General features: G+C 73.7%; 3 protein-coding genes across 4 annotated transcripts in view; all 3 read right to left on the bottom strand.

Annotated features, from left to right (window-relative positions):
* Window positions 1-10175, bottom strand: part of ERCC2 (ERCC excision repair 2, TFIIH core complex helicase subunit) — an 11363-nt gene extending 1188 nt beyond the window's left edge. The window contains 15 exon segments of the mRNA XM_075446130.1: window positions 719-788; window positions 1082-1200; window positions 4324-4385; window positions 4387-4493; window positions 5709-5842; window positions 5929-6002; window positions 6004-6026; window positions 6137-6260; window positions 7458-7574; window positions 8280-8396; window positions 8479-8592; window positions 8673-8735; window positions 8813-8890; window positions 8980-9079; window positions 10124-10175. Coding sequence (XP_075302245.1) covers window positions 719-788; window positions 1082-1200; window positions 4324-4385; window positions 4387-4493; window positions 5709-5842; window positions 5929-6002; window positions 6004-6026; window positions 6137-6260; window positions 7458-7574; window positions 8280-8396; window positions 8479-8592; window positions 8673-8735; window positions 8813-8890; window positions 8980-9079; window positions 10124-10128 — 1307 coding nt within the window. The 5' untranslated portion in view covers window positions 10129-10175.
* Window positions 10176-11035: 860 nt separating this feature from the next.
* Window positions 11036-15015, bottom strand: LOC142365389 (uncharacterized). The gene is given in 10 exon segments (XM_075446131.1): window positions 11036-11041; window positions 11121-11205; window positions 11280-11398; window positions 11401-11729; window positions 12547-13093; window positions 13148-13652; window positions 13757-13829; window positions 14520-14577; window positions 14688-14909; window positions 15010-15015. Coding segments are annotated over 10 exon segments (1950 nt in total).
* Window positions 15016-15779: 764 nt separating this feature from the next.
* On the bottom strand, window positions 15780-20246 carry TIMM50 (translocase of inner mitochondrial membrane 50). 2 transcript variants are annotated; one of them, XM_075446185.1, is made up of 11 exons: window positions 20097-20246; window positions 18966-19131; window positions 18826-18857; window positions 18368-18389; window positions 18074-18132; window positions 17014-17133; window positions 16835-16939; window positions 16656-16754; window positions 16401-16557; window positions 16205-16311; window positions 15783-16074 (listed from the first exon to the last, which is right to left on the bottom strand). In XM_075446185.1, exons 1-11 carry the CDS (start codon window positions 20244-20246, stop codon window positions 15970-15972), a joined length of 1122 nt encoding a protein of 373 aa, XP_075302300.1. In that variant the 3' UTR covers window positions 15783-15969. The 2 variants fall into 2 exon arrangements, with proteins under 2 accessions (XP_075302299.1, XP_075302300.1); XM_075446184.1 differs by lacking the exon at window positions 20097-20246 and having other exon boundaries at window positions 15780-16074; window positions 18966-19614.
* Window positions 20247-20581: the final 335 nt, after the last annotated feature.

Consider the following 20581-nt stretch of genomic DNA (forward strand, 5'->3'; position numbering starts at 1 on the left):
TCCCCCCCGGGTGAGGCTGTGTCCCCCCCCGCGTCCCTGTCCCCCCCCCGCAGCATCCCTGTCCCCCCCCCAGTGTCCCTGTCCCCCCCTGCATCCCTGTCCCCCCCCCAGCGTCCCTGTCCCCCCCCCAGCATCCCTGTGTCCCCCTGTGTCCCCCTGTGTCCCCCCCGTGTCCCCCTGTCCCCTCCCCCAGCATCCCTGTCCCCCCCCCCAGTGTCCCTGTCCCCCCTGCATCCCTGTCCCCCCCCCAGCGTCCCTGTCCCCCCCCCGCAGCATCCCTGTGTCCCCCTGTGTCCCCCCCGTGTCCCCCTGTCCCCCCCCCCAGCGTCCCTGTCCCCCCCCCAGTGTCCCTGTCCCCCCCCCGCCACCCCCCAGGTCCCCCCCCTGCATCCCTGTCCCCCCCCCAGCATCCCTGCCCCCCCCCAGCATCCCTGTCCCCCCCCCGCCACCCCCCAGGTCCCCCCCCCCTGCATCCCTGTCCCCCCCCCCCAGCATCCCTGCCCCCCCCGCCACCCCCCAGGTCCCCCCCCCCTGCATCCCTGTGTCCCCCCCCTGCATCCCTGTCCCCCCCCCCCGCATCCCTGCCCCTCCCCTGCATCCCTGCCCCCCCCCGCCACCCCCCAGGTCCCCCCCCACATCCCTGTCCCCCCCGCCACCCCCCAGGTCCCCCCCCCACATCCCTGCCCCCCCCCAGGCCCCCCCCAGGCCCCCCCCCCACCTGAAGTGCAGGACGGGGTTGGCGATGGTGGGGGTCCTGTCGTCGAAGGGCTCGATGATGATGGTGAAACCTGGGGGGGGGATTTGGGGGGGGGGATTTAGGGGTGGGGGGGGGAAGCACCCTCAGTGACAGCCAGGATGGGGGGGGGGGCATCCAGCCCCCCCCCCAGGCAGGACACAGGGTGCCCCCCACCCATGGGTGCTCACCCACCCACCCCACAGGGGGCTCACGCATCGTCCCACCGCCCATGGGTGCCCACCCCCCGAGCCGGGGGGGGCTCGCAGACCCCCCCCCCCCCCACCCACCGGGGGGGGGGTCAGGGACGGCCCCCCCCCCCCCCCACCCCGGGGGTCCCAGGCCCACCCTTGGCGTAGGTGCTGACGAGGGTGGCGAAGGTGGCGACGAGGGCGATGGCGGAGAAGTCGGCCACGTCCAGGATCTCCAGCGTCCGCAGCAGCGAGTGCAGCCGCTCCGAGCAGAACCTGGGGGGGCACCGCCGGGGGGGGCACGGCATTGGGGGGGGGCACGGCATTGGGGGGGGGGCACGGCACCCTGGGGGGGGGGCACGTCATTGGGGGGGGGCACGGCATTGGGGGGGGGCACGGCATTGGGGGGGGGCACGGCATTGGGGGGGGCACGGCATTGGGGGGGGGCACGGCACCCGGGGGGGGGGCACGGCATTGGGGGGGGGGCACGGCATTGGGGGGGGCACGGCATTGGGGGGGGGCACGGCACCCTGGGGGGGGGCACGGCATTGGGGGGGGGGCACGGCATTGGGGGGGGCACGGCATTGGGGGGGGGCACGGCATTGGGGGGGGGCACGGCATTGGGGGGGGGCACGGCATTGGGGGGGGGCACGGCACCCTGGGGGGGGGCATCAGCCGGGGGGGGGGGGGCACGGCACCCTGGGGGGGGCACGGCACCCCTGGGGGGGGACACGTCATTGGGGGGGGACACGTCATTGGGGGGGGGCACGTCATTGGGGGGGGGCACGGCACCCGGGGGGGGGGCACGTCATTGGGGGGGGGCACAGGCCATCCTGGGGGGGGGACACGTCATTTGGGGGGGACACGGCACCCTGGGGGGGGGCATCACCCGTGGGGGGGGGACACAGCACCCTGGGGGGGGGCACGTCATTGGGGGGGGGGCATCAGCCGGGGGGGGGGGCACATCATTGGGGGGGGGCACAGGCCATCCTGGGGGGGGGACACGTCATTTGGGGGGGACACGGCACCCTGGGGGGGGACACGGCACCCTGGGGGGGGGGCATCAGCCGGGGGGGGGGGGACACGGCACCCTGGGGGGGGCACGGCACCCTGGGGGGGGGGCATCAGCCGGGGGGGTGGGGCACGGCACCCTGGGGGGGGCACAGCACCCTGGGGGGGGGCACGTCATTGGGGGGGGGGCACGTCATTGGGGGGGGGCACGGCACCCTGGGGGGGGGGCATCAGCCAGGCGGGGGGGGGCACGTCATTGGGGGGGGGACACAGCACCCCGGGGGGGGGCACGGCACCCTGGGGGTTGGGCACGTCATTGGGGGGGGGCACGTCATTGGGGGGGGGCACGGCACCCTGGGGGGGGGGCACGTCATTGGGGGGGGGCACAGGCCATCCTGGGGGGGGGGACACGTCATTGGGGGGGGGGCACGGCACCCTGGGGGGGGGCATCACCCGTGGGGGGGGGACACAGCACCCTGGGGGGGTCCCAGGCCACCCTGGGGGGGACACAACATCCTGGGGGGGGTCACAGCATCCTGGGGGGGGTCACAGGCCATCCTGGGGGGGTCACAGCACCCTGGGGGGTCACAGGCCACCCTGGGGGGGTCACAGCACCCTGGGGGGGTCCCAGGCCACCCTGGGGGGGACACAACATCCTGGGGGGGGTCACAGCATCCTGGGGGGGGTCACAGGCCATCCTGAGGGGGGTCACAGCACCCTGGGGGGGTCACAGGCCATCCTGGGGGGGGGTCACAGCACCCTGGGGGGGGTCCCAGGCCACCCTGGGGGGACACAGCACACTGGGGGGGTCACAGGCCACCCTGGGGGACACACAGCACCCTGGGGGGGGTCACAGTACCCTGGGGGGGTCACAGGCCACACTGGGTGGGTCACAGCACCCTGGGGGGGTCACAGCACCCTGGGGGGGGGGCATCACCCGTGGGGGGGGGCCATGTCATTTGGGGGGGGGACACAGCACCCTGGGGGGGGGTCACAGCACCCTGGGGGGGTCCCAGGCCACACTGGGGGGTCACACAGCACCCTGGGGGGGGTCACAGCACCCTGGGGGGGTCCCAGGCCACCCTGGGGGGGACACAACATCCTGGGCGGGGGTCACAGCACCCTGGGGGGGGTCACAGGCCATCCTGGGGGGGGTCACAGCACCCTGGGGGGGTCACAGCACCCCTGGGGGGGTCACAGCACCCTTGGGGGGTCACAGGCCACACTGGGGGGGATCACAGCACCCTTGGGGGGTCACAGGCCATCCTGGGGGGGGGGTCACAGTACCCTGGGGAAGGGACACAGCACCCTGGGGGGGTCACAGGCCCCTGGGGGGGTCCCAGGCCATCTTGGGGGGGGTCACAGCAGCTGGGGAAGGGACACAGCACCCTGGGGGGTCCCAGGCCACCCTGGGGAAGGGACACAGCACCCTGGGGGGGGTCACAGCACCCTGGGGGCGTCACAGGCCACACTGGAGGGGGTCACAGCACCCTGGGGGGAGTCACAGCACCCTGGGGGGGGGGGGCCATCACCCGTGGGGGGGGACCACATCATTTGGGGGGGGGGTCACAGCACCCTGGGGGGGTCACAGCACCCTGGGGGGGGGTCACAGGCCATCCTGGGGTGGTCACAGGCCATCCTGGGGGACACACAGCACCCTGGGGGGGTCATGGTCACACAGCACCCTGGGGGGGGTCACAGCACCCTGGGGGGTCGGGGTCCCAGGCCACACTGGGGGGGGGTCACAGCACCCTTGGGGGGGTCCCAGGCCACACTGGGGGGGGTCACAGCACCCTTGGGGGGTCCCAGACCACCCTGGGGGGGTCACAGCACCCTGGGGAAGGGGACACAGCACCCTGGGGGGTGGTCACAGCACCCTGGGGGGGTCCCCAGGCCATCCTGGGGGGGGGTCACAGTACCCTGGGGGGGGTCACAGCACCCTGGGGAAGGGACACAGCACCCTTGGGGGGGGTCCCAGGCCACCCTGGGGAAGGGACACAGCACCCTGGGGGGGTCCCAGGCCACCCTGGGGGTGGGTCACAGCACCCTGGGGGGGTCACAGCACCCTTGGGGGGTCCCAGGCCACCCTGGGGGGGGTCACAGCACCCTGGGGAAGGGACACAGCACCCTGGGGGGGGGGGTCACAGCACCCTTGGGGGGTCACAGGCCACACTGGGGGGACACACAGCACCCTGGGGGGGGGGTCACAGCACCCTGGGGGTGGTCACAGGCCACACTGGGTGGGTCACAGCACCCTGGGGGGGTCCCAGGCCACCCTGGGGGACACAGCACACCCTGGGGGGGGTCCCAGGCCACACTGGGGGGGGTCACAGCACCCTGGGGAAGGGACACAGCACCCTGGGGGGCGACGCCCCCCCCCCGACTCACCGCAGGGGCTTGCGCTCGATGCAGACCTTCTCGTAGAGGTCCTTGAGGAAGGCGGGGGGGGCTCTCCTGGACCACCCGCGGCCCCCGCACCCGCGCCCGCAGGTAGGCCACGAACCGCTTCAGGAACCCCACGAAGTGCTCGGCCGTCCGGATGCTGCCGGGAACCGCCTCTGGGGGGGGGGGGACACGACACGGGGGGGCTCAGACGGGACCCCCCAGCACTGCCCCCACCCAGGAGGGGCGCGGGGGCCCCCAGGGACCCCCACGCTTGGCCAGAGCGGAGATCAGGGAGCACTGGAGGTTGGTGTGGGGCTGGGGGCACCCCAAAGGGCTCGGGGGGGGGATGTCCCCACGCCAAAAGGGGCTTGGAGACCCCCAAGGTGGCAGGGGTCAGCCAATGGGGGGGGGGTCCGGAGGATGGTGTGGGGCTGGGGGCACCCCAAAGGGCTCGGGGGGATCTCCCCACCCCAAAAGGGGGCTCAGAGACCCCCAGGGTGGCAGGGGTCAGCCCAATGGGGGGGGTGCCAGAGGCTGGTGTGGGGCTGGGGGCACCCCAAAGGGCTCCCAAGAACACCTAGAGGGGGTGTCCACACCCAGGAGGGTCTTGGGGACCCCCAGGGACCCCCACGCTTGGCCAGAGCGGAGATCAGGGAGCACTGGAGGTTGGTGTGGGGCTGGGGGCACCCCAAAGGGCTCGGGGGGGGGGGATGTCCCCACCCCAAAAGGGGCTTGGAGACCCCCAAGGTGGCAGGGGTCAGCCAATGGGGGGGGGGTCCGGAGGATGGTGTGGGGCTGGGGGGCACCCCAAAGGTCTCAGGGGGGGATGTCCCCCACCCCAAAAGGGGCTCGGAGACCCCCAGGGTGGCAGGGGTCAAGCCAATGGGGGGGGTGCCAGAGGCTGGTGTGGGGCTGGGGGCACCCCAAAGGGCTCCCAAGAACCCCTAGAGGGGGTGTCCACACCCAGGAGGGTCTTGGGGACCCCCAGGGACCCCCCACGCTTGGCCAGAGCGGAGATCAGGGAGCGCCGGAGGCCGGTGCATCGCCGGAGGGGCCACCCCAAAGAGCTCGGGGAGGGGGGACGGCTGGGGTCCCCACCCCACAAAGGGGGCTCAGAGACCCCCAGGGGTGGCAGGGAGTCGGCCAATGGGGGGGTGCCAGAGGCTGGTGTGGGGGCTGGGGGGCACCCCAAAGGTCTTGGGGGGGGACCTCCCCCACCCCAAAAGGGGCTCGGGGGATCCCCAGGGACCCCCACGCTTGGCCAGAGCAGAGATCAGGGAGCGCCGGAGGCCGGTGCGTCGCCGGGGGGCCACCCAAAGAGCTCGGGGAGGGGGGACGGTGGGGTCCCCACCCCAAAAGGGGGCTCAGAGACCCCCCCTACCCCGCACCCTGCAGGATCTCGTCCGGCAGCACGGGGTTGGCGAGGTAGAGGTCGGTCTCCCGCGCCGCGCTGGCCTCCCGCAGCCCCTCCACCAGGCGCCGGTACTCCTCCGCCAGCCGCCGCGCGTCCGTCTCCTTGATCCTGCGGCAGGGGGGGGGGACACAAGGTGACAGGGAGGGGGGACACAGCTGGGGGGGGTGTCACGGCGAGGTGGGGGACACGCTCACTTCTGGATGGCGGCCTGGAGCGCGGCCACGTTGGCCTGGCAGCGGTCCAGCGTGCGGCGCGTGATGTTCACACCCCATGGAGTCGATGCAGACGTTGTCTGCGGGGACAGGGGACGGTGTCACCCTCCCCCTGTCACCCCCCTGCCACAGGGGATGGGGGAATGGGGGTGTGACACCCCCAAAAAACCGGGATTCAGCGGGCTCTGACCGATGTTGTGGGCCTCGTCGAAGACCACGACCGATTTCCTGGCCAGCTCCTTGGAGACCAGGTCGGCGATCTTGGGGTCCAGCAGGTAGTGGTAGCTGTAGACGACGATGTTGGCGTGGAGGATCTGCAGGGTGGGGAGCAGGGGGACATTCAGGGACATCTGGGACACTTAGGGACAGAGGAAGCACCCCGGGGGCCGAGCATGGCCCCCCACAGAATCACAGAATGGTCGGGGTGGGAAGGGACCTCTGGGGTCCCCCAGTCCAACCCCCTGCCCAAGCAGGGTCACCCAGAGCAGGGGGCACAGGACCTTGTCCAGGTGGGGCTGGAATATCTCCAGAGAAGGAGACTCCACAGCCTCCCTGGGCAGCCTGGGCCAGGGCTCCGTCACCCTCAGAGGGAAGAAGTTCTTCCTCGGGTTCAGCTGGAGCTTCCTCTGCTCCAGTTTGTGCCCATTGCCCCTTGTCCTGTCACTGGGCACCACTGGAAAGAGTCTGGCCCCGTCCTCCTGACCCCCACCCTGCAGATATTTGTAGGCATTTCTAAGGTCCCCTCTCAGCCTTCTCTTCTCCAGGCTGAACAAGCCCAGCTCCCTCAGCCTCTCCTCGTAGGGGAGATGTTCCAGTCCCCTCCTCATCCTCGTAGCCCTCCGCTGGGCTCTCTCCAGTAGCTCCTCATCTCTCTTGAACTGGGGAGCCCAGCACTGGACCCAGCACTGCAGATGGGGCCTCACCAGGGCAGAGCAGAGGGGGAGGAGAACCTCCCTCGCCCTGCTGCCCACACTCCTCCTCATGCACCCCAGGATCCCATTGGCTTTCTTGGCACCCAGGGCACACTGCTGGCTCAGGGTCACCCTGTCGTCCCCCAGGACACCCAGGTCCCTCTCCACAGAGCTGCTCTCCAGCAGGTCCACCCCAGCCTGTCCTGGTGCCTGGGGTTGTTCCTCCCCAGGTGCAGGACCCTGCACTTGGCTTTGTTGAACCTCAGCAGGTTCCTCTCTGGCCACCTCTCCAGCCTGTCCAGGTCACACTGGATGGCAGCACAGCCTGCTGGTGTGTCCACCACTCCTCCCAGTTTGGTGTCATCAGCAAACTGGCTGAGGGTCCACTCTAACTCTTCATCCAGGTCGTTGATGAAGAAGTTGAACAAGACTGGGCCCAGGACTGACCCCGGGGGGACACCACTTGTCACCAGCCTCCAACCAGACCCAGCGCCGCTGGTGACAACCCCCTGAGCTCTGCCCCTCAGCCAGTTCCCACCCCACCCCCCACTCCTCCAGCCCACCCCTCCTGAGCTTCCCTTCCACCCGTGCCCCCCGTACCGAGTAGCGGGCGAGGAAGTAGGGGCACCAGCCCTTCTGCCGCCCGTGCGCCTTCAGGTCGTCCAGGTTGTAGATGCCGTAGGGGATGGGCACCCCGCGCCCGTGGGTGTCGAACTCCTGGGGGGGAGACCCCGGGGGGGGCAGCGGGGGGGTTCCCCGGGGAGACCCCGGCGGTGGGGGGGCAGCTGGGGGTGGGGGAAGGGGGGTGGGGAAGGGGCGCAGGGGGATGGGGTGGAGGTAGGTTGTGTGCCGGGGGGGGCACGCTGGGGGGGTGGGGGTGGGGAATGGGGGTACCCCCGGGTGCTGGGGGGGGGTGTGGGGAATGGGGGGCACCCCAGGGGGGTGGGGGTGGGGAATGGGAGGGACCCCAGGGTGCTAGGGGTGGGGAATGGGGGTACCCCCGGGTGCTGGGGGGGGGGGTGTGGGGAATGAGGGGCACCCCGGGGTGCTGGGGGTGGGAAATGGGGGTACCCCAGGGTGCCGGGGACCCAGTTAGGGAACTGGGGGGCACCCCGGGGTTCTGGGGAGCCAGACGGGGAATGGGGGACACCCCAGGGTGCTGGGGGGTGGGAAATGGGGGTACCCCAGGGTGCTGGGGACCCAGTTAGGGAATGGGGGGCACCCCGGGGTGCTGGGGGTGGGAAATGGGGGTACCCCAGGGTGCTGGGGACTCAGTTAGGGAATGGGGGACACCCGAGGGTGCTGGGTGTGGGGAACGGGAGGGACCCCACGGTGCTGGGGACCCAGTTAGGGAATGGGGGGCACCCCGGGGTGCTCGGAGCTGCCGGGGATCCCCCGGGTGCCCGCTGGGGACCCCCTCACCTCGAAGAAGCGGCAGGCGGGCAGGGAGCCGTCGCGCTGGTGCTGCGCCCGCACGTAGGAGGCCGTCAGGCTGAGGCAGCGGCCGTCCACCTCCTTCCCGAAGCGCAGCGACGACACCTGCACCCCCGCGGCCACCCCGCTGTCACCGCGTCCCCCGGGATCACCCCGGCGGATCCCACCCAGCCCCGCCGCCGCCCACCTCGGGGTGGATGCAGAGATTCTTCCGGGAGCTCAGCGCCAGCCCCAGGAACGGCACCTTCTCCCCCAGCTCCTTCTCGTAGACGTCCATCAGCTTCCGCAGCTCCTCGATCACCTGCGGTGGCGGCGCTCAGGCGGATCCCTCGGGATCCCCCCCCCTCCCTGGGATCTGCTCCCCCAGCTCCTCACCCCCACCTTCTCGATCTCCGGCACCGTGCGGGAGCAGTAGATGAGTTTGGTGACGTCCAGCGGCCGGGCCTGCGTGGAGAGGCGATGATGGGATCTGCGGGGCCGGGATCGGCCGGGATCTGCTGGGATCGGGCGCCGGCACTCACCCGCTGATAGGCGACGATGAGCGACAGCAGCGACACCGTCTTCCCGGTCCCCGAGGGCATCTCCAGGACGCCGTGGCCCTGCCGAGAGCAGCGGCATCAGCCCGGCGGGGATCTCCCCAGGGGTGGGGGGATCCCAGCCCGCCGGGGACCACCAGATCCCGCCGCACCTTGGCGTCCAAGGTCCTCTTGAGCTCCAGCATGTAGGAGAACTGCTCGGGGTAGATGTAGTCGTAGGGGAAGTAGACGAGGAGGCCGTCGATGTTGAGCCTGCGGAAGGGCCAGGGAGAGGAGGATTCCCAGGAGGGATCCCGCCAGATCCCACCCCGGCGGGGAGCTCAACGCCTGCCCGATCCCTGCTCGCCCTGGGACCGGGACGCCCCAGCCCACCCGTCCCGTTCGCCCGCTTGGCAGCTCTGCGGCGGCGCCCGGGATCCGGTGGGGGTGGCAGCAGGATCCAGTGCGGGGGTGACGGTGCTGCGGCCCCCGGGGAGCCCCTGCCGGTCCCAGATCCATCACTGCCCCGGCGGGGATCCGCTCCTCAGCCGAGGCTGCTGGGGGTCCCCCGGAATCCCGGCCTGCCCGTGGGCCCCTCATTGCCTGGGATCCCCCGGGATCCCGGCCCTCCCGTGGGCCTCGCATTGCCTGGGGTCCCCCGGGATCCCGGCCCGCCCGTGGACCCCTCATTGCCTGGGATCCCCCAGGATCCCGGCCCTCCCGTGGGCCCCACATTGCCTGGGATCCCGGCCCTCCCGTGGGCCCCTCATTGCCTGGGATCCCCCGGGATCCCGGCCCTCCCGTGGGCCTCGCATTGCCTGGGATCCCCCGGGATCCCGGCCCTCCCGTGGGCCCCACATTGCCTGGGATCCCCCGGGATCCCGGCCTGCCCGTAGGCCCCACATTGCCTGGGATCCCCCAGGATCCCGGCCCTCCCGTGGGCCCCACATTGCCTGGGATCCCGGCCCTCCCGTGGGCCTCGCATTGCCTGGGGTCCCCCGGGATCCCGGCCTGCCCGTGGGCCTCGCATTGCCTGGGGTCCCCCGGGATCCCGGCCCGCCCGTGGACCCCTCATTGCCTGGGATCCCCCGGGATCCCGGCCCGCCCGTGGACCCCGCATTGCCTGGGATCCCCCAGGATCCCGGCCCGCCCGTGGGCCTCGCATTGCCTGGGATCCCCCGGGACCCCGGCCCGCCCGTGGGCCCCGCATTGCCTGGGATCCCCAGGGACCCCGGCCCGCCCGTGGGCCCCGCATTGCCTGGGATCCCCCGGGACCCCGCCTCCCCCCGCGGGATCCCCGCGCCCCTCTCCGCTCACTTCATGGCTCCCGCCGCTTCCACACGCCGCCGGCTCCGGCGCGGCCCCGCCCCTCCAGTCCCCACTTCGGTCCGCTCCTCCCTCCCATTGGCCGGCGCGCCTCCACGCCCCGCCCCTCCCCTCCCTTTCGATTGGCCGGCCGAGCTGCCCATCACGGCGCGCGAGAGGTGCCGTGCCGGCCGGGGGCGGGAACAGCTGTTTGTGTGCAAACAATCGAGCGCCGAGCGCTGAGGGCAGCGAGTCGAGCACCGAGCCATGGAGCGGCCGGAGCTAAGGTGACCCGGGGGGACGCGACCTCACGGGGGTGTCACTCCCCCCCCCCCCGCCCCGTCCCGAGTGGGGTGTCCCCACCCGCGTGTCACCCCCTGATCCTGCACGGGGTGTCCCCAGCCGTGTCACCCCCTGATCCTGTACGAGGTGTCCCCACCTGTGTCACCCCCCCCAGTCCAAACCAGGGTGTCCTCACCCGTGTCACCCCCCCCCGTCCCCAGTGGGGTGCCCCCCACCCCTGTGTCCCCCTCTGATCCTGTACGAGGTGCCCCCACTCGTGTCACCCCCCCCAACCCAAACCAGGGTGTCCCCAGCCATGTCACCCCCCCCCCGTCCCCAGTGGGGTGCCCCCACCCGTGTCCCCCTCTGATCCTGTACGAGGTGCCCCCACTCGTGTCACCCCCCCAACCCAAACCAGGGTGTCCCCAGCCGTGTCCCCCCCCCGTGGGCCGGCTCCCGGTGACGCGGTGGCACCGACAAACGTCTCAAAGAGCTTTATGGCCCCCCCCTGGCCCCCCCCCCCCCCGTGGGGTTGGGGGTCCCCGCGCCGCTGCGGGGCTCCGGAGCCGGGTGGGGGGGGTCGCGGGTGGGTCCATCGCCGTGGGGTCACACCTGGGGGGGGGTGGGTCCATCGCTGTGGGGTCACACCTGGGGGGGGAGAAAAGGGGGGGGGTCAAGGGGTGGGGGGAGGAAGGGGGGGCGCGGGGGGGGTCTGGTGGGGGCTCACCCGCGTGGCGGAGGCGCGTGGCGGCCGCTGCTCCCTCCCCGGGGTGCTCGCGCCGGGGGCCCCCCCGGTCTCCGCCGCGCGGCTGCTGCCGAGAAAACCCGTGAGCCCCCCCAAAACCCACCACGCCCCCCCCCCCTCCCCAGCCCCCCCAAACCTCACCTGCCCCCCGGCAGCCGCCGCCGCCGCCGCGCCGCCATCGCCAGCCCCACGCCGGGACCCAGCAGCGCCAGCGGCAGGGCGCACGCCAGGGCGAGGGGCGCGGGGGGGCCGGCGGCGGGGGGCCGGGGGGGGCCCCCCCCACCTCCTCCTCGCAGCGGGGGCCCATGAAGCCGGGGGGGCAGGCGCAGACGTGGCCGGAGAAGTGGGTGTAGCAGGTGGCCCCGTGCAGGCAGGGCCCCGAGGCGCAGGCGTCGGCGCGGCGGCGGCAGTCGACGCCGGCGTAGCCCAGGGTGCAGGAGCAGGCGAAGGCGTTGGCGCCGTCCTGGCAGGTGCCGCCGTTGGCGCAGGGGTTCGGGGTGCAGTCGTCGGCGTTGAGCTCGCACCGGCGCCCCAGGAAACCCGGGCGGCATTTGCAGACGGCGCCGCGGCCCAGGTCCCGGCACTGCCCGCCTGCGCCGGGGAGGGGGTCAGCGACGGCGAGCCGGCGGCACATGGCGGCACGCGGCGGCACGCGACGGCACGCGGCGGCACATGGTGGCACGCAACAGCACGCGGCGGCACGCGACGGCAGATGGCAGCATGCGGCGGCACATGGTGGCACGCGACGGCACGCGGCGGCACGCGACGGCACGCGACGGCACATGGCGAGCCACAGCGGCACGCGACGGCACGCAACGGCACGCGGCGGCATGCGATGGCACGCGGCAGCACATGGTGGCACACGGCAGCACATGGCAGCACATGGCGAGCCGCAGCGGCACATGGCGGCACGCGGTGGCACGCGGGCGGCACGCGATGGCACATGGCGGCACATGGCGGCATGCGATGGCACGCGACGGCACGCGGCAGCACGCAGCGGCACGCAGCGGCACGCGACGGCACGCGACGGCACGCGACGGCACGCGACGGCACGCGACGGCAGATGGCAGCACGCGATGGCACATGGTGGCACGCGGCGGCACGCGGCGGCACGCGATGGCACATGGTGGCACATGGCAGCACGCAGTGGCACGCGATGGCACGCGATGGCACATGGTGGCACGCGGCGGCACGCAGCGTCACGCGACGGCACGCGGTGGCACATGGTGGCACGCGGCGGCACGCGATGGCACGCGACGGCAAATGGCGTCACGCGGCGGCACGCGACGGCACATGGCGGCACATGGCGAGCCACAGCGGCACGCGGCGGCACGCGACGGCACACGACGGCACGCGATGGCACGCGATGGCACGCGGTGTCACGCGACGGCACGCGGACGGCGCTCACCGTGCAGGCAGACATGGTCGGCGCAGCGGTCGGCGCGGCGCTCGCAGTTGGAGCCGCGGAGCCAGCCGGGCGGGCAGCGGCAGGCGTAGCCGGTGCCGGGGGCCGGGGCGCAGGCACCGCCGTTGAAGCAGGGACCGAGGGCGCACGGGGACGGCGGCACCTTCCGGCAGCGGCATCGCCAAGCGGGCCGCGGCGGGGAGCGACGCCGGCGCTGCTGCCGGCACCGGTGCTTCAGCCGCTGCTGCCGGTGCTCCTGGTGCTGCTGCTGGTGCTCCTGGTGCCGCTGCCAGCGCTCCTGGTGCTGCTGCCGGTGCTGCCGGTGCTCCTGGTGCTGCTGCCGGTGCTCCTGGTGCTGCTGCTGGTGCTCCTGGTGCCGCTGCCAGCGCTCCTGGTGCTGCTGCCGGTGCTGCCGGTGCTCCTGGTGCTGCTGCCGGTGCTCCTGGTGCCGCTGCCAGTGCTGCCGGTGCTCCTGGTGCTGCTGCCGGTGCTGCCGGTGCTCCTGGTGCCGCTGCCGGTGCTGCCAGGGCCACCACTGGTGCTGCCGGTGCTGCCAGGGCTACAGCCGGTGCTGCTGCCCGGTACTACCGGTGCCACTGCCGGCACTGCCGGTACTGCCGGTGCTACCAGGGCTACAGCCGGTGCTACCGGTGCCGCTGCCGGTGCTGCCAGTCCTTCCAGGGCCACTGCCGGTGCTACCGGTGCTGCTGCCGGTGCTATTGGTGCCACCACTGGTGTTGCTGGTCCTTCCAGGGCTGCCACCAGTGCTACCGGTGCTGCTGCTGGTGCTGCTGCCGGTGCTGCCGGTGCTACCGGTACCACCGCCGGTGCTGCCGGCGCCGCTGCCGGCGCCACTGCCGGTGCTGCCAGTCCTTCCAGTGCCGCCGCCGATGCTGCCGGTGCTACCGGTGCCGCCACCGGTGCTACCGGTGCCACTGCCGGTGCTGCTGGTCCTTCCAGGGCCACTGCCAGTGCTGCCGGTGCTGCCGGTGGCCGCCGCCGGTGCCGCCAGCGGCTGTCCCGGGCCGGGGGTGTCGCAGCGCAGCCCCGGGGAGCCGCTCCCGTGACCCTGCGTGGGCAGCGCCGTCACCGGGCCGGTGGGGATGAGGCTACCGGACACCCCCCCCCCCCACCCCGGGGGGTGCCAGGAAGCACTGGGAGGACCCTGGGGGACCCCCGGGTGCCGGTGCGGGCGGGGGGGGGTCCCACTCACCGCGCAGGGGCCCCCCGTCGGTGCAGCCGCTGCCGTCGGCGCTGGGGGGGACGCAGGCTGCCCCGCACCCCACCTGTGGGGGGGTGCGGGGGTGTCAGGGGCACCCCAAAACCCAGGGGACACCCCAGGGGCCCCCCCCCCCCGAGATACGGGGGAGCGCTGGGGGGGGGGGGGGGGAGGGCGCGGGGGGCCCCCCCCCCGGGACAGGGGTACTCACGGCGGGCGCAGCAGCGGGGCCAGCAGCGGCGGGGGGGGCGGCAGGAGGCGGGGGGGCAGCGGCGGGGCGCAGCGGGGGCCGCGGGGCGGGGGGGGCGGCAGCGCAGGCGGGTGCCGAAGCGCAAGCCCCCCCCCGGCCCCCCCCCCGCCAGGGACCCCCCGGGAAGAGGCGCTGCCGGGCCACGGCGCGGCCCAGGAGCCGGCGCTGGGGTCCTGGGGCACCCGTCAGCACCCACTGCCCCTCCCAGACCCCCCATTGCCCCCCCCCAACCCCCAGAACCCCAGGGGCTCCCCTCTGCTCCCCCAAACCCGAATTTCCCCCCCCAAACCCCGCAGGCTGCCATTTGCCCCCCCCAGACCCCTGTTTGTCCCCCACTGCCCCCCAGAACCCCCCATTTGTCCCCCAACACTCCAGGCTCCCACCTGCCCCCCCCCCCACCCCTGTAGGAGCCCCCCCCCAATACCCAGGGCCCGTTTTCCCCTCTGGGACCCCCATTTGCCCCCTTGGGACCCCCATCGCCCCCCCCCCCAAGCCCCCCCCTCTCACCCCCCGAGCCTTTGGCCTCCTCCAGCCGCCACGACTCGATGACGAGGGACACGGTGCCCTGGGGGGGGTCCAGGGGACGCAAAAATTGGGGGGGGGGGAAACCCCTGGTCCCTTGGGGGTCCTGGGACCATTGGGGGGGGGGGAATCAGGCGTGGGGGGGGTCCTCACCGGCCAGGGGAAGGCGAAGGGCAAGCGGAGGATGCGGGGGGCTCCCGGGGCGGGGGGGGGTCCGGGGGGGCTGCGGGCAACCCCCAGGCTGCAGCCGACCCCCCCGGGGGGCCGCAGGCAGAGGCGGAAGACGAGGCGACAGGAGGGGGGACCCCCACACGGCCCCCCCGGGCCCCCCCGCGCCGACAGCACCCGCAGCTCCAGCACCCCAGCCGGCTGCACCTGCGGGTGGGCATCAGCAACCCCCCCCCCCCAGCAGACCCCGACCCCAAAAGCCCCCCTCAGCACCCCAAAACACCCCTCAGAGCCCCCCCCCCCGTACCCACATACCCCCCCCAAGTCCCCCAGCCCACCAAAACGGCCCCTTAGGGCCCCCTCAGCATCCCAAACTCCCCCCAAGGACCCTCGCTAAGCCCCCAGGGAGACCCCAAAGGCCCCCCCCGCTCCAAACAGCCCTTGTGGGACCCCCAACGCCCCCCCCCATCTCACAAAAACCCCTCCTGGAACTTCCCCCCTGCCCCAGACTCCCTGGGGGACCTTGAGGGGAGACCTGAAGCACCCCAGGACCCCCTGAAAACTGCCCAGGGTCTCCCCCACCCTCGGAGACCCCCCCAGCCCCCCCCCCTGGGGCCAGGCTCACCGGGGGGGGGCAGAGGAGGGCGAGGAGGGGGGCCAGCAGCAGCGCAGCCATGGCCGGCGGTGGGGGGGGGGCTGGATCCCAGCCGGGGGGGGGGGGTCCTGCCTGGTCCCGGGGCTCAGCAGGGTCTGAGCCCACCGCTCCCCCCCCAGACCCCTTTGTAAGGGCCCCACCACGCCCCCTGCTGGCAGGCCACGCCCCCGCCACGCCCCCAAAGGGGATGCAGCCCACCCATCCCCCACCCCAACAGGGGTCCCAGCCCCCCCCGCGCCCCCCCCTCCCGGCAGGGCCGGGGTCCCACGCAGCACCGGGGAGGGGGCGAAGCAGCACAACGCACCCGCAGCTCCACGCCGCCCTTTATTGACCCCCGCCGCGCCAAAACGCCCCCCAAACCCCCCCCAAAACGCCGGCCGCGCCCCTCCCCCACCACGCCAAAACCCCCCCAAACCCCCCCCAAAAACGGCAGCCGCGCCCCCTCCCTCCACGGAGCCACCGGGGCCGGGCGAGGCGTCACCCCCCGGGCTCCCGCAGCCGATGGTGGGGTGGGGTGGGGTGGGGTGGGGGGGATGCGTGCATCCCCCCACCCCGCCGCCGGGTGACGTCACGCCGCCGCCGCGCTGACGTCACGGCGCCGCCGCGCTGACGTCACTGCTGCTTGGAGCGCGGCCGGAGGCGGCCGGCCAGCGAGCCCAGGAACAGCCCCGCCGGCTTCCTGCCCTGCGCCAGCTCGGCCAGGCGCTGCTGCTCCTCCTGCAGCCCCCCGAAACGGGGCGAGAAACGGGCGTTACGGGCAAGCGGGGCGCGGTGACAGCCCCCCCATGCGTGTGACGTGTCCCCCAAACCGCGTGACGCGTCCCCAAACCGCGTGACGTGTCCCCACCTCCTCCAGCTGCGAGCGGCGTCGCTTGAAGGCGGCCAGCGGGTCCTCCTCCAGCGCGTAGTTCTCCAGCACCGTCCGGACGTCCTCCACGCCGCTGAGGGCGATGGCTGCGGGGACAGACGGACGGATGGACGGGTCAGCGGGGGGGAGGGGACACCTGGGGACGTGGGTGTCCCCTCCCGGGGCGCGCACCCACTTTTGAGGAAGGCGGTGAGGTCGTAGAGCGCGCGGTCGTCGGAGCGGCCGTCCCAGCGCGGCAGGGCCAGCCCGTTGTAGGGCTGCAGGCAGAAGGCCTCCCGCCGGCAATCCACCACCACCACCTTGGCCGGGTCTCTGTTGAGGCAGGAGATATCCTGGGGAGGGGGAGACATGGGGGGGGGCTGGTGGAGGGCTGGGGGGGGGGTCACCGCAGCGGCTGCCCCCCCCATCCCCGGCCCCCCCCCCCCCCAACCTTGACGTGGTGCCCGTCCATGTAGCGCGTGGCGTCGCGGAAGAGGCGGTAGGAGACGAAGCCGTGGGGGTCCACGCTGTCGATGAGGGGGAAGGCGGTCTGGGGAGGGGGTCGTGGGGGGGGTCAGAGGGTGGGGGGCACCCGTGGGGGGCCGTGTCCCCCCCCCTCTTCGCGCTCACCATGCCGGTTTCGGAGGTGAAGACGACGATCTCGTAGAGAGGAGCGAGCTGCTGGAGGAGGCTCTCGATGCCCGGGCGCTTCTTGAAGCGCCAACCGGTGACGAGCTGGGGGGGGGTGGGACAGGGGGGCGTCACGGGGGGCGGCGGGGGGGCGGGGGGGGGTGGCAGGGGACACTCACCGACCACTCTGGGTGCAGCAGGACGTCGGTGAGCTCGATGACCAGGGTGTAGGGGGGCTGGTAGTAGGGCTCACGCAGGGGGTCCGGCAGCAGCTTGGGGCTGGTGGGCTCGATGATCATCTGGGGGGGGGCAGGGGGAGGGATGGAGCCCCCCCAGTGAGCGGACGAGCCCCCCCCGGGGAAGGGACAAGGGTCCCCAAAAGGGGACAGGGTCCCCGCTCCGGCACAGGGGCAACGGCTGGAGCGTGGGGACGAAGCCCCCCCCAAAGTGGGGACGAGAGCCCCGGCCTCGTGACAGAGACCCCAGGGTGGGGACAGGGCCCCCCCCAGGGACGAGGACCCCAGGATGGGGACAGGGGACCCCCCAGGGACGAGGACCCCAGGGTGGGGACAGGGGACCCCACAGGGACGAGGACCCCAGGGTGAGGACAGGGCCCCCCCCACGGACGAGGACCCCAGGGTGGGGACAGGGCCCCCCCCAGGGACGAGGACCCCAGGATGGGGACAGGGGACCCCCCAGAGACGAGGACCCCAGGGTGGGGACAGGGGACCCCACAGGGACGAGGACCCCAGGGTGAGGACAGGGCCCCCCCCAGGGACGAGGACCCCAGGATGGGGACAGGGGACCCCAAAACAGGGACGAGGACCCCAGGGTGGGGACAGGGCCCCCCCCAGGGTGGGGACAGCCCCACCCCAGGGACGAGGACCCCAGGATGGGGACAGGGGACCCCAAAACAGGGACGAGGACCCCAGGATGGGGACAGGGCTCCCCCCCAGGGACGAGGACCCCAGAGGGTGGGGACAGGGGACCCCCCAGGGTGGGGACAGGAGACCCCCCAGGGACGGGGACCCCAGGATGGGGACAGGGGACCCCAAAACAGGGACGCGACTCCTCAGAACGGGAACAACGTCCCCCAGGAGGGGTCCAAAATGCCCCCAAAATGGGGACAAAGCTCCCCAGAAAGGTGAAAAAGGTCCCGGGACGGGGACAGCCACCCCCCGTCGGACGAAGCCCCCCCCCCAGAACGCGGAGACCCCCCCAGACCGGGTCCCCACGCACCTGCCTGTAGTCCTTGAAGTACTTGTAGGTCCTGCGGAGCTGCTGGATCACCACGGGGTCTGCGGAGCCAAGGCCAGCGCGGGCAGGGGGTCACCGGGGGTCCCTGCTGTCCCCAGGGGGGGTGACCACCCCCCCCCAAAAAAAAACCCGCCCCCAAAAGCCCCCTCTGGGTCGCAGCGGCGCGTGAAAAGCGCCGTAAAAACCTCCGGCCGCAACACCCAAGTGTCAAACGGCCGGGGTGTCCCTGTCCCCGCCCCCTCCGTGACAACTGCCACCCCCCCGGATGTCACTCACCGCCATCGAACTCGTCGGGGACCTGCGGGGAGAAGGGGGAGGGGGTAAGATGGGGACGGTGGGGGGGAGGGGACACGGGAGGTGACAATTCGCAGGTAGGTGACGGCGCTTTCCTTCCGGCCGATGTCCTGGCACCCCGCCGGCGTCCCTGTCACCCCGTTTGATGTCCCCACGTCCCCCCCCCGCCGGGTGTCGGAGCCGGGCAGGGCCGTTCGCGCCTTCCCCTCCCCGGGGAGCCGCACATCAACCCCCCCCCCCCCCCCCCAAACACCTCCCCACTTCTCCAGAAAAAGGGGGTTTGGGTGACAAAACGCCTCCCTGGGGCACAACAAGGGACAGGAGGGGGGGGGGGGGAAGCACCGAGCCCCCGCGACGTCCCCCGCTGTCCCCAAGGGCAGGGAGGGGACCCCAGCACAGCCCCCCCCCCACGGGGGGACCGGCTGCTGAGACCCCCTCACCTTGGCACCGTGCTCGTCCACCGCGCTGCTGCCTGCGGGGGGGGGGAGAGCGGAGGTGAGGGGGGGGGCGGCGGTGGTGGCACCGGGGACACGGGGAGGGGGACACCGGGGACACGGGGGGGGACACACCGGGGACCCACCGAAGATGTAGACGATGGCCACGCCGGTGCCGGTGCCCAGCAGCCCCGCCAGGCGCAGGGCCAGCCGCCGGGCCGCCGCCATCCGCTCCCGCCGCCGCCGCTCTTCCTCCTCCTCCTCCTCCTCCTCCTCCGGGCCGGGGGCGCGTCCCGGGGGTCCCTCTGCCACCTGCGGGGTGGGGGACGGTGAGGCCCGGGGAGGGGCCTGGGGACGGCTGGGGGGGGGGCCTGAGGGTGGCCGGGGACATCCAGGGAGCCCCAGGGACACCCAGGGAGCCCTAGGGGCAGCCGAGGAGCCTTCTGTGACCTTTGGGGACACTTGGGGACAGCCGGGGAGCTGGGGGGGGTCTGAGGATGACTGGGGACACCCAGGGACCCTCGGGGACCCCCGGGGAGCCCCAGGGACGCCCGAGGACACCCAGGGAGCCCCAGGGACAGCCAGGGAGCCCCAGGGAGCCCCAAGGAGCCTTCTGTGACCTTTGGGGACACTTGGGGACAGCCGGGGAGCTGTGGAAGGGGGGTCTGAGGATGACTGGGGACACCCAGGGACCCTCGGGGAGCCCCAGGGACCCTCGAGGACCCCCTCCCGAGATGCCCGAGGGCGGCCAGGGAGCCCCAGGGACATCCAGGGAGCCCCAGGGACAGCTGAGGAGCCTTCTGTGACCTTTGGGGACACTTGGGGACAGCTGGGGAGCTGGGGGGGGTCTGAGGATGACTGGGGACACCCAGGGACCCCTGGGGAGCCCCAGGGACACCCGAAGACACCCAGGGAGCCCCAGGGACATCCAGGGAGCCCCAGGGACAGCCGAGGAGCCTTCTGTGACCTTTGGGGACACTTGGGGACAGCCGGGGAACTGGGGGGGGGGGTCTGAGGATGACTGGGGACACCCAGGGACCCCCGGGGAGCCCCAGGGAGGCGCGGGGACAGGCGGAGGAGGACCGGGGACCCCCGGGGACGGCCAAGGAGCCCCAGGAGCACCCGGGGACAGTCACAGAGCCCCGGGGAGGGCCGGGGACCACCGCGGACACCCGGGGAAGGCCAGGCCCGGGGGGGCCCGGGGACATCCGCGTCCCCCCGCCCCTCAGGCCCAGGCCCGGCGCCGCCCGCCGGGCTCAGCCCCGCCGCCGCCCCACCTGGTGCCGCCGCAGCCGCTCCCGCAGCACCGCCTCGGTGCCGGCGGTGCCGCTGGCGGCCCGGCCCAGCGCGGCGCGGGCCCGGCGGGCTCCCAGGGCGGCCCGGGCCCCGCAGGCCGCCACCGCCCGCGCCGCCGCCGCCGCCGCCATCTTCCCGCACCGCACGCCCCACGGCGCAGGCGCGGCGGCCGCGGCCAATCCCCTTCCCTCTCCGTCAGCCAATGAGCGAGAGCAGGGGGAGGAGGCTAGACGCGGGGGGCGGAGCGCGAGGGCCGAAGACCAATAGCGGCGCGGCTGCTAGCCAATGGCGGCGCGGGGGAGGCGGGGCCAGTGTCCGGAGAGCCAATGAGAGGAGGAGGCGGAGGCATGGCAAAGGGCGGAGAACACGTGCGCGCCCGGCGCGGATTCCGCTGCAGCCCCGGCTCGGGGGGGTCGGTTCAACCCCCCCAGTTCCCCCCACTCGGGGGTCCCGGTTCACCCCCCCG

This window comes from Opisthocomus hoazin, chromosome 39 (genome assembly GCF_030867145.1).
Source record: "Opisthocomus hoazin isolate bOpiHoa1 chromosome 39, bOpiHoa1.hap1, whole genome shotgun sequence".
Lineage (NCBI taxonomy): Eukaryota > Metazoa > Chordata > Aves > Opisthocomiformes > Opisthocomidae > Opisthocomus > Opisthocomus hoazin.

Excerpts from the sequence above, each read along its gene's own strand:
- TIMM50 (XM_075446184.1), bottom strand. The coding sequence starts at position 19,587 with ATGTCCCTGGGGCTCCCTGGCCGCCCTCGGGCATCTCGGGAGGGGGTC. Across the intron at positions 17,134-18,073 it reads ACTTCAAGGACTACAGGCAG|ATGATCATCGAGCCCACCAG; the intron begins GTGCGTGGGGAC and ends GCCCCCCCCCAG. Across the intron at positions 16,940-17,013 it reads TGCTGCACCCAGAGTGGTCG|CTCGTCACCGGTTGGCGCTT; the intron begins GTGAGTGTCCCC and ends ACCCCCCCCCAG.